At 38.1% G+C, this 12749-nt stretch overlaps 1 protein-coding gene across 9 annotated transcripts in view; it reads right to left on the reverse strand.

Moving 5' to 3' along the window:
* Positions 1–12749, reverse strand: part of NBEA (neurobeachin) — an 882854-nt gene that overhangs the window by 560398 nt on the left and 309707 nt on the right. For all 9 annotated transcript variants that reach the window (XM_019498256.2, XM_059716302.1, XM_059716129.1 and 6 more), the window contains exons 23-24: positions 7366–7583; positions 2563–2716 (exon numbers count right to left, since the gene is read on the reverse strand). In XM_019498256.2, coding sequence (XP_019353801.2) covers positions 2563–2716; positions 7366–7583 — 372 coding nt within the window. The remainder of the gene's footprint in view (positions 1–2562; positions 2717–7365; positions 7584–12749) is intronic.

The following is a 12749-nucleotide window of genomic DNA, read 5'->3' on the forward strand; positions in this document are numbered from 1 at the left end:
ACCCCATGCAACCCCATTCCTGAATATAGTTATAAGTATGTGTATGTATCAGAATGTATAATGGTTAATTTTCTCTAATATTATCTATTGCTTTGGGATGTATGTATATATATGTATATAGTTGTATATAATTCTTTATATGTTAAATAAATTCTCTATATAATTAAGAACACTTTGCGTGGTGTGGCTCTATAGAGAATAGAGGGACCTGAGTCACAGCATCCCTCTCAGCACTGCTGCCTGCCCACCTATCCCAACCAATTGAGGACTGGGCACACCCTTTGGTATACCCAGGTTATGTAATGATCAGGTAGCATGACAGCCCTGTTAATTATTTATAAAGTTAATAATTAACTGTACCTTCTGTTTCAATATGGAACAGTGAAGTATATGATGAATTATGAACCAGACACAATGGCACAGTTTCATGGGGGTGGAAATTAAGGCTATTATGCCATATGAAATTGAACTAAATTACATGAAAGAAGACAGGTGGTGATACTTTCGTAAAACTGCAAAATGACCCATGGATGGTCTTTAATTAGGAATAAAATGCATGCTTTCATAAAAATTAACTGGAAGGCTGAGAAATAAACTTAAGAAGAAATGAAATAAAAATACACATAAGTGAATTAACTGCATTACTACTATGATGTGTGGACATCTAATGTGACCTACAAATTGTGGATGTGCTAACACATGGAAGCAAGACTCAGATCCACCTCCATATAGATTCCCTTACCTTTATGCCTACTTCTTTTTAAAGTCTTTATGACTACTTTTTAAACCTCCCTTGTCTCCATGGTTGCCTTTCTCTATTACTCAAAACAATTGCTGCTCTCCCACTTCTTATTCAGTGCTACTTGATTTAGCTTCCAGCAATGTCATCTATGATAGCATCAGTACCGCCTGACTGCACAACTATATCAAGGTAGTCAAAATGCTAATTTTCCCCCACCAAGAAGTCCCACTCTTATATTGCAGTCCATGTATACAAAACTTTCTTCAAAGCTGCAAGACGTTTTAGTTTTGATTAACAAGAAAACCCTTTTCCCCAGCCCTCAGAAGAGGATGGTGTGGTACAGCAACAGGCTGGAAACCAGCTGTTGAGGAAGGGTACTGTTGATATACCAGGTGGAAACAATTAAAGAAAGAATCATGACCTACACCGTACAAGTTATTACTGGATAGTTCCTGACAAGTTAAATTAATAAAGTTGTGGCCTAATTAAACCACATCCCTTTCATCTTATCTTTCTTTCTACATGCTTGGAAAAATGGTACATGTAGTAATCTATTTTTTTCTTCCATAAAATATAATCACTTTACAATTTGACATCAGTTACTGACTTTTTAAATCAATTAGTACAAATTATTTTTCCTTTTACTATTCTAAAAGGATGACAAGTTTAAATACTTAAATACAACTTGATATGGTCCGAGAACAAAATTGCCTTTAATTTTTGTAAGCCCAATTACTACAATTTAAAAAATGTAATACTACAAAAAATATATAGTTAATTTATAAGACTATAACAGATGCACGTGGATTATCCAGAATAAATAAAGGGCAACTGTGAATTACAGGGTTATTGTACTATAAAACAGTTCTCTACTTTCATAAATCAGGATAAAAAAAGCTAGAGACACCAAGATCACCAAAATTCCGTCTAAGGAACTAATTCAAACCATGACTGTTTCATATATTTTATAAAACAAAACTCTACACAAAGCATCTTTATTTTCAAACAATACCTGATGAACAGGTTTTGAAAAAAGTGTCTTTGTGGCCGTTCATTTTAAGATGTGTTGATGGGTTTTTCCTTGCATGTCATAAAGGTTCTGTAAGCTTTCACTGCATATAATATTCTAGAAAATCTTGGCAGGGGGTTGTTGTTGGTTTGGGTTTTTTGTTGTGTGGTTTTGTTTTTTTGTTTGTTTTACACATCTGATGCTACTCTTGTGATTAAGAAGAGCATCTTTGAATGATATTTGTTTTTGATCACTTCAAATAAAACAAATCTACCTGGCATTTAAATGGTACAAATAATATGGGTACAGTATGTACCCATCAATTGTCTGAAGCAGGGTCATGAGATCTTATGTTTGCATGCTTAATACTATGTATCGCAATAGTATTATCTTCATTTGACAAAACCTATGGATTTCCAAGAATCTCAGTAGCTGGACAATCCCATAAACAAAACAAAAGAAAAATAAACCAAAAGAGATACACAGATGTGGGCAAGGAGAATGCCTTCCACAAAGTTTTAACAGAGTACCCTATTTGTAAGATCCTTGCCTTTCTAACTACTTATTCACCATCTAACACTTAAAGCACTACTGTTATTTCAGACTAGTGCTATCCAGTAAAAGTTAACATTTCAAATACAAATTATTTATAAGCATTCCATGTGTTGACCCTTAAGAGTTTTTGTTCATATAGTTGAACTTTCTGGAAGAAATTAATTGTATTTTAAGCTACTACAAAGAAATTGGATACAAAGACTTATTCTTTAAAACAATTTCTAACATGACCACTAGATGGAAATATTGTACTTACAGTTGGAGACGTGGCTGCAGACAACAACGGTAAAATTCCTCCACAAGCTATGATAATATTGTCTACCATCTGGGAAATGAGGTGGATCGTGTTGTGTACAAAAATAATATTTTCATTGCTATTGACAAAGTCCATTACAGACTTTGTAGAATGACTGCAAAAACAGAGAAAAGCATATAAATATTTAAACAACCTTTGTTTTAAAAGTCAGATACCTAGTTTTTGAAGCCACAATTTTAATTTTTATTAGTTGCATGCAGTTGTCTTTGCAAAAGTTCAACTGTAATAGATATTAAAAAAATAAAGGGAAGCTGGCCTAAAATACCAACTTAGTGATTTTAATTTCATATGCAGACTAGTATATATTTAAAGAGCCCAAGACTGGACAATCCTTATCCACACAGTTGTGTTGAAACTAACGAGACTATTAATGACATAAGGTATTATTCAAAATGAATAAGGGTAACAGAACTTTTACCATTATTTAATTACACTTTATTTTAAAGAAGCTTTCTCTCTCTCTTTTTTTTTTAAGTACACATATAAGAAAGTCATATTTTTAGAACTATGTGTTAGCCAATCGGTGATTTACAAAGTATTTGCTGGTGATCAGTAGATAAATGATCAGTGAATTAGTCATGGTTTTTCCTCATTTCCAGCTGCTAGATCCCATTAAGAGACAGGAAAATGCACATAAATATCTTCCTAATGTTAAAGTTACACACTTGCAATAGATATAAATGCCACCAGTAAATACTGACCATGATTACAAATAAGTGGAAAGGTTTCTATGGAACAGTCATACAATCAAAACACACTATGAAAAAGTTTAGGAAACCACGACCTACTAATCATATATGCATGTCCTTCCTTTCATTATACAACATGTTCATTAAGCAAATGGAATAGTGGGACACTAGAAAGGAGGCATGAAATAACCCCAAACAGTACTTACGATGAAGTGAGCTGGGACTCTCAAAAGCTCACACACCTATGATTCATTTGCTCTCTAAGGTGTACCTCTACCTTGCCTTCCAGAAAAGTAAGCACAAACTACCACATTTACCAAATTCCAGGATGACCTCAAATTTAAGACACCCCCCTATATAATTAGTTTTTTTGTGGGGGGAATTATAAATGTATTATCATTTTTTTATATACAGAATCTAATTAGTGGAAGGTCATCTAAATTTATCTTTCCCACTGCTTTGGTGAGAGGCCAGACCCTCATCCCTTGTCTTCCTTGCATGCTCTCCCTGCCCCTTACTACTCCCCCTCCACCTATACCTGTCCTGGGCCTGTCCTCTACCATGCAACCCCTGCCACATGTCTGTGCCTGCCCCACAAACTCCCTACTTCCCCAACCCCCTGCTCCATCCTGCAGCCTGCCCCTTCACCCCTTGTCCCATGCTTGTGCCTGACCTTGACCTCTGTGTCTCCCTCCTCCCCCCCCACATATGCCTGTCTCTTCACCCCCTACTTCCCTCCCTATACTTGTGTCTACCTCCCACTCAATGATCACCCACCCCAACCTCCCCTTACCTTCTGCTGCATCTTTACTCATCCAAGGCAGTCAGCAGTAGCAGCAGCAGTACTAGCCCAGCCTGGCCCGGTCAGGGAAAAGTGACAGCAGCTCCAGCCCTGGCTGGGCCAGGACTGCAGGGATTGGAGCCAGAGCAGAAGATAAGGGGGAAGGGGGCAGGCTACACAGGAAACAGGGGGTGGGAGGGCCATGCACAGGCACAGGGGCAAGAGAAATGGGGGACAAGTTGTAGGTTCCCCCACCACCTCATGGTCTCCACTACAATCCTCCCAAGTGCAAGCCCCCTATCCCTGCCAAATGAGCCATTCCAGCCTGGGGCAGGCAGCAGATTAGCTTTAGTTTTGACCCCAGGATGCTGTCTGCCCTGGGCTGGTACTCAAATCCAAGAAAGCTTTTTTTTCCTCCATGTTGTTTGGGAAAAAATTCTTGTCTTCAGATTTGAGTGAATATGGTATATTTATCTGCCCTGTGTAAGGTATGTAAAAAGAGAAAGCACAAGATTACTGGCAAAATAAAAAATAATGCCGCTTTAGCTCAATCTCATAAGAGACATAGCAATCCACTTAAATGCAAGCTGAAATTCAGATAGAATTAATTCTCATATATTACACTAGTGGCAGGGAAAGCTTTTTGGAATGAGTGCCACAAGTTAGCCCGACAAGGTTTACACCCATGTCACGTGCCACTCTAATCCCTATCCCCTGGCCCTGATTGATCTGCTACTCTGCTTTCTGCTCCCAGCCCTGTGTTCCCTGCCCCATCTGCTGCTCTTTCTTTCTCTCCCATGCTCCCTGCCTGATTTGCTGCTTTGCTTCCTGTTTCCTGCCCTATCTCCTGCTGTGCTACCTAGGCAACTCTATGATTTGCCACAAGCCGCACAAAGAAGTTACCTATGCCACTGGTTGACCACCCCCGTATTCAAACCTTTTGAAAATGAATGGTGTAATTTGGGGGAAAATAGTGCCTGGTGTACGTGTGGACTTGTATTAGATGCAGAAAAAGGGGTTTTTTTTCCCCTTAACTCTGAAGAGTCAAAAAAGTTGTATTAAAATAACTCCTCGGTTATCTAAATGTAAACTAATGTATTTAAAAATGTAGCTAAGGTTACTTCTATTTTAATGTAAAAGAATACATTAAGTACATTAACAAAATCAAATGCAACAGCCAATAGTTACTATCTCCAGTATCAATGTTGCTGTCAAGGCTTACAAAGAAATAAATCATGGACTTACTGGTTTAAAAATCAGAAATCTTTGCCAAGAACTAACCTTGTTTATTGGCTAGAAAAAAGCAATTGCCTAGTAAATTGTCCTAGAAGACAAACTCATAATGTATATAAATCGTTTAGAGTCATACTCCTTAGGATTAAGGGTTTTATAGAGAGCAAATATTTACTTTCTTAACTCCTGAGAAAATATATCCAAATTTTAATTGCCACTTCCTACATTAAAGTTGTAGTTGCCATTAAAAATGCACAATGTAAAGAGAAAGCTTCAGATATATGTCAGATACTCCAACATACTGAATTTACTTGAATACAAGACAAGGTTTTTCACCAAAAATCAGTATGGGGGGGGGGAACTCTTGTCTTACATTCATATATAAAGAAGCCTCATTAAATACACCGTCTATCATTATTGAGCACATGATCTTTTGGCAGCAGTTTGGCCCATTTTGGGCAAACATACTGTTTTTTTATTATAATATATTTCATGTTCCATGTCAAATTAGCCAAATCAGTTCCAAATCATGTCAATTGAGCAGAACTCAACCATTTCAAAAGCCATATCGATTGAGCAGGCAGAACTCAATCATTCTAAACATCGTGTATGGTGCTGCAATGGATGAGCATCCTCCATCCCAGACCTATCACCCCGGGACTTTTCAGGTACTCCCAGATCTATTGGCAGGCATCCTACACACAGGCCCAAGCCTGGAGGTCTTGGGGGTCAACTGCCCCCAGATACTACGGGCAAGCATCCCCCATTCCAGACTCTTTAGTCCAGGACTTTAGACACTCCCTACACTTGGCCACAAGGACAGGTTAGCACAGTCCAGTTGAATAAGATATGCAGTAGTGCCCACTGACTGAAGTCTCCCTCGGCACCAACAATATTTAAAGTCAAGGTGACGCCCTACATTGTATACATTTCAACTTCCTCTTCACTCTCACAACTAAGCTGCATCTTTCTTTCCCATTCCAGTGATTCCTGTTTTTTGGTTTTTTTTTTACCAACCTTAAATTTCTGGCAAACATCACCAAATGGAGCCCCAGTTTGCCCAGAATCCCCCTGTTGTTCCCTCTCTCAGACTGTTGCATATGATCATTGTGGCCCCACCCTCCATGAGGTAGTGCTGGACCAGGTTGCCCTATGCCTCATCTGCATATACACTTTTGGATGATCCCAGAACTCATGACAAGAACACCCACTTACAGTCATGAGTGTGTGGGTTGGGATGGAAGGGTAATTAGCACATGAAGTCTATGTGCGGGTATCTGGAGTACCCACACATACCAAGCAGGGCTGAGCTGTGTGGTCACTATGGCTCGAAATGTTGTTGAGTCTGCTGGGGCCCAGCCCAACTGACTATATGGTAAATCATGAGCTTTTTGACTTTGAACTAATATCATACATAGTTTATACTATGTATAAGTAGGTACAAAAGTGCTTCTCAAAAAAGTGTTTAAGGAGTATCTGTGCTAAAACTTGCAGCAATTTCAAAAAAGGCACAATGCATCAATTCTGGATGAACTAAGTCTATGGGTACTATATGCAAATTATTAATAGTATGTACATTTCAAGGTCAGTGTTTTCAAATTTGTTCCTCACTTCCTTGTGGTTAGGGAAAGCAGGGTCTGACAGTAAGGAAGGGAGGAAGCGCTGCAGGTAGAAAAGCTAAGGGGAAGAAAAGGGCAAGGGGGTTACCTGATCACTCAGATTTATTTTATTTGCTGTAGCAGTGGGAGGGAGACAAATTCAAGGCAAACCTCCAACAATTCGATTCTATAACTGGAATATTATAACAAACTTATACATTTTCCATATATAAAATCTATTTACTGGGCAGTCATGTTCAGGGTAGTCTTATATTTGAATAAATACAGTAGTATATCTGAGTATTGTTACCTTTACAATAGAAATCACTGTTTATCTTTAAGATTACTACTCTTCCGTATATGGTTTGTACTTAATTGTCTCTGTGTTGATGACAAACGTACATATATAATAAAGTTGAATAGGAAACATCACTTTTTTTACCTTCTCCAAACATGTACATCTGTTTCTAGTGCAAACAGCAGATCTGTCAGGAGCCTCTGGTGCATTGGAGACCATTTAAATTCTGGAATACGAAACATAGTTGTTCGTGGACCTGGACTAAACTGACGTCGCTGTTCCTCTGTCATTGGCATTCCTCGGAATCCCAAATCAACTCGCAAATCTCTGTCTTGTTGGGTGATGGACCGACCCTGCACAGCCTAAACCAGCAACAAATTCAAAGTTTGCATTACTGTTCTGCAGTGAATTCAAATATACCACATGGATTATAAGACTTGGGAAAGTATAGCCTGACTTTTGAGCCAAGTAAAAATCCAAAATAGAATGACACTGCCACCCAAAGTCAGCTAGTGTCATCTGCTGTAGCTCCACAGGAGCTACTACATTTTCATAGGCTGCTAAACATACTTTTTAGAAACTAGTACTACAGCCAATTCCCCAGCTACCTTCAACTTTACCAGGAAGAGCAGCGTGTCTGTTGCCCAAGCTGACACTTCACAAAGAAGCAGCAGAAGGAAAAACAAAAAAGAGCATGGGCAGGAGTTATTTCAAAGTTTCCATAGGGGAAGAGCTACATGTCCTCATAAATGGCAAGGCAGATAATATCTGAGAAAATAAGAGAAAAAGTTACAGCTATACAGGTGTTCAATTTATCAAAGTTTGGAAATGGAGCAGAGGGCACACTTATTTGAGAGAATTAATTCAAGAACTTCAGAAGTAAATCTTCCCTCTTTTCACATGTGAAAAGAAGGAATTTGGCCCTACTCTAATCTTTCCTTTCAGGTATTTGCTGACTTTCTGTTTTGTTTCAAAATTTGTCATTTCAAGATTCGCCCCCCCCCCTTTGTTTTTTTTCTTTTCAAATTTTGGGAAGTCTTTCTTTTATAGATTTTAAAAAAGCATCTATTTTAGAAGATATACCATCAATTTCTTTTCAGATGTACAAATCTAGCCTCATAGGTCTTCTCTTGCTGACTGTGTTCTATTTTCTTAATTAGTTAAGGTTTTGTGTGCTGTTGGACATTCTTCCATATCTTTCAGCAAGTAGTTGATTTAAGGTATTATTTTAATACCTACGTGGTCATGAATGCTTGCTTCCACTTTCTGAGCAAACAAACAGGAGAAAGAAGATGTATTTAATGGGATAAGAAAATGGAAAACAGTAATGGTAAGAAAAAAATACAATAAGAAAACAAGCTGAATATTGGGCAAATCTTCATGACAATTACATGACTTAGATTGTGGAATACTACTATTGGAAAACTATAATACCCATGGCTTGAGATCATTTTAAAATTAGAGTAGAAAAAGGAAAAGTAAGAAATAATCTTGTGTTATCTGGAAATGGACTGATTGACTGAATGCTTTAAACTGGAAATATTTTTTTTCAACTGCCTAAAATGTTTTTACCTCTTCAGTCTACTTCTCACCTATTGATTGAAAGCCAGACAATTGTTGGGAAAAGATATATAGATCTCTCTCTCTCTCTCTCTCTCTCTCTCTATATATATCTATCTCTATATAAAGTATTTTTACTTGTGATATAAAAAAGAATGGTACAGGAACCCACCGTGGTATTTAGCATGATTTTTTTATCCTCCCTTTGGAGAGCAATAGGGGTTCCTATTATTAAGTTAATCATCAATTTGGCTTAAGTTCCAAATTTTTACTGGTAGTATTATGTCTTTTGAGAATTATTTTCTGGTGTTTAAATCCTTTCTTAACACATGCATAGATAAAAAGTACCGTTTAAGTTCTTGAATTGCTTCTCTCAAATAAGCGTGCTCTCTGTTCCATTTCCAAGCTTTGATAAATTGGGCGCCTGTTTAGCCACAACTTTTTCTCTTATTTTCTCAGATATTATCTGCCTTAACATTTATGAGGACCTATAATTCTTCCCCTCTGGAATCTGTGAAACAACTCCTGTCTATGCTCTCTTTTGTTTTCTCTTTTGGTGCTTCTCCATGAAGTGTCAACTTGGGCACAGACATGCTGCTCTTCCTGGTAAAGTGAAGGAACCTGGGAATTTGGATATAAAACTAGTTTCTAAAAAGTATGTTTAGCAGCCAGTAAATTAGCAGCTAGCCTCACCTATGACTTACTCTTTGAGACTATATCTGTGTTGCAATTTGGGGTATGATGACAGCATATGTAGGCAAGCTTTAATTATAAGAGCAGTGTAGATGTAGCAATAAAAGCTTTAATGTGAGATGTATGAGCCTGCCTTCAACCTCCACTGCTTACTATCAAGGTGGCTAGCCTGCCCTGATGTCCATATCACTGCATCGCAGCTGCTACTACTACTTACAAGAGCTAACTTGGTTAAAGCTAGCATAAGAAAGTCAATACATGCTCCAATTCATCTCCAACTGCAGTGATGGTGTAGCTCGTGTCTCACTAGCTCATTTTTCAAGCATTTAACAAGATTTCAATTTTAGTGTTGCCTAGGAAAATGAAAATGCTCAATTATTTTTTTTTACTTAATACATGCCTTTACCTAAACATTTCACTGATAGCCTTGACTTTGTGCTCAAAACGCACTTAGCAGATAAGTAACATATTTTAAACTAATCCTAAATCAAGCAAGTGGATAAAATAAACAGTTATATTTTAGTAATGTCTCAACTAGACTTTAGGCACCATTAAGCTGGCACTTAAAGAAAAGGTTTAAAAAGGTGGCTCCTGGCTTGAAGAACTTATAACTTGGGACATAAGGAAAAATATGCAAAAAGTGATTTTATGAAAGGAAGGGGAGAAAAGACAGGAGCCAGTTCAAGAATAACCATGACAAAATAACATATGGAAGTTAGCACATAGTGAGATTACTTTTGATTCCATTATAGATTTATTTTCCTGAAAGCATGCATGAATGTACACATGTGTGCAGGTTGTTCACATATGTATGTTCATGTAGCAAGGGAAAGGGAACATATCACTCTTTTACTATTTTGAAAGAAAAAAATGACACTCCACAATAGAAACAAATCTGTTCCTTAGTGTTGTTCCCCCACAATTTCTCATCCCATTTAATAATCTTCTTGGTATCAGCAGTCTTTGTTTGATTGTCAAGACTAAGAATAAAAACCATCTGACAACTGATAATTTCATTTTGATCTTCTTCGATACCTTTTTCTTCTGTTGGTTTTGACTGCTTGTTCTCTATTATACAAGATGCCTTAAAGTGTGGGGGGTACTACATTATGCCTCAAGTTCTGTAACAAAATTTGAGAGCACACATACAAAAGAACCCAAAAGCTTCACTCTCATCAGAACTCAGGTCAAAATTCAATCATGCCAAGTGAAGGAAGAGACTAAATTTCGCTGAACTGTGCCTCTTGGTTGAATAGCATTTTGTCTCCTTTCATAAAGGGACTATAAATAGAAAGGGTAGGTTCAGGGAAGCCAGAGCCTAGTACAGTTAACAAGAACAAAGTTACTGTGGGGAAAGTCAGGTGCATGGACTTAGAGCACATCAGCTATCCAAGTGCATGCAGCACTGAAACTACCTTAAACTTAATAAGCGGTCAGTTAAGCAAAGAGACAGACACTTCAGAGCAGCTAATGCCATTGCCATTTAAGTTCCCATCTAGCTAATTCAAGGTAACTTGCTTATGTGCTCAGATCCTTGAACTGAAAGGCAGAGTCTATTTTTTGTTGGGGAGGGGACACCTTTTGGAAGCTCTTTCTTTCCCATATCTGTTAAAGATCACTACATTTGCTAGAGTTCTTCAGCAGTGTCCTCCCTCCAGGACCAGGTATTTAAAGTTAGCCACAGGTGTCTGATCAGAAGACAACCACTCCATTGGTATAAGTATCAGTATTCCTCTGGAGGTCATGTCAGTGTGCTAACCAGTGTCCTGTTACAAGCTATTCTACACAACCCAGACAAGGTAGCATCTACATAAATTCTACATTCATTCTTAGTTTCACAGGGGGATCTGGTGTACTTAATGGTCCATCTAACATATTACTCAGAGGATTAACCAGTGTGCATGGCTGCTCACAGAAAGTTGTCAGAGCCTCTTTTGTGGTGGTTTGAGTGGATGTTGTACTCTATAAAGTAGACAGGTGATGCAATATAGTTTGTGTTCTCAGTGTCCTTCCTAACACAGAATGAAAGACACTTCATTGGGCAAACTTCTCATTGAAGTATTCCCATTCTCACACCACCATGGCTTTCTCATGAAAGCGAACAGATACCATTTTCAGAGTCCTATACAAGCTATTGTTTTCTTCTTCTTGCGTCCAAGAGAAACAGGTAATTCCTAGTTCTGTTTATCAAAATTCCTGAAAAGGAGAGAGAAGTGGTTTGCTCTGACACAGCCTCATAGAGTGGAAGGAAAGCAGTAGGAAAAGACAGAACTAAAGCCTGTGCTAGAACAAAACAATATCAGCTGGGAAGACATAATTATGTTATTCCATTCTCCATATATCTGTGCACTAATGGTCCTGGATGGTGACACTTGTTAAAGCCCTAAGGTGGCACAGGAATTTGCCCCTATACTCAGATCATGAAGGCAGAATGATAGGAGAAGTGGTGAGAAAGACAGAAAGGGACAGCAGACTGATAAAGCCATTCAGCACTGACCTCAAAGGTCTTTAGAACTCCTCATAGGATGAGCCTAGAACACTGGGTAGGAGGAGGCTCCTTATGCCTGATGAGTTCCCTTGGGCAAGATCCCAAGAAGAAATGAAAGACTGGTTCCAAAACTTGAGGGACTAATGAACCAAAATCAGCAGAGCACCACTTGTGGAACTTCATGGACAGATTAATATACTTTCTGCCTGGAATCCAGGGCAGCTAATAGGTCTTGGAACAAAAACGTCTTGCTCATTAACTTGCTTCTTTCTTCCTGTGCATAATCATCTAGATTTCTTGAAGAAGGAGGATTTGCAATGGCTACAACTAACGCCCACATACAACGTTCCCAGCACAGCCGTTGGGATGGCAGGGATGGGACACCGTGAGAATCACACGAACTAAATTTGTAATCAGAGGGGCCGACAACAAGAAAAAGAAACGCAATGTGAGTGTTCTGTTCTCAGGCATGTTTCTCTTGTTTTTCTGTCTTTCTCTCTGTATAAACTAATAACAGTTCTCACAATGGAAACAACAATAGCACTAATGAGCTAATAAACTCACGTGTACATGAACAAAACACTAAAGAAGTTTTGTGTATTGCCTCTACTGCTGGCACAGAAAATCTGTACCCAAATATCTAGACCAATTAAGAAAATATCCTATGAAACCGTGAAGAAATACTGGCAGGCATATTTTAGTACAGGTTTTTTGATAAAGTAGAATACATAAAATAAATATTACTATCAATAATACTATTGTATTACTATGATATTACTATCTTTTA

Source organism: Alligator mississippiensis, chromosome 1, assembly GCF_030867095.1.
Source record: "Alligator mississippiensis isolate rAllMis1 chromosome 1, rAllMis1, whole genome shotgun sequence".
Classification (NCBI taxonomy): domain Eukaryota; kingdom Metazoa; phylum Chordata; order Crocodylia; family Alligatoridae; genus Alligator; species Alligator mississippiensis.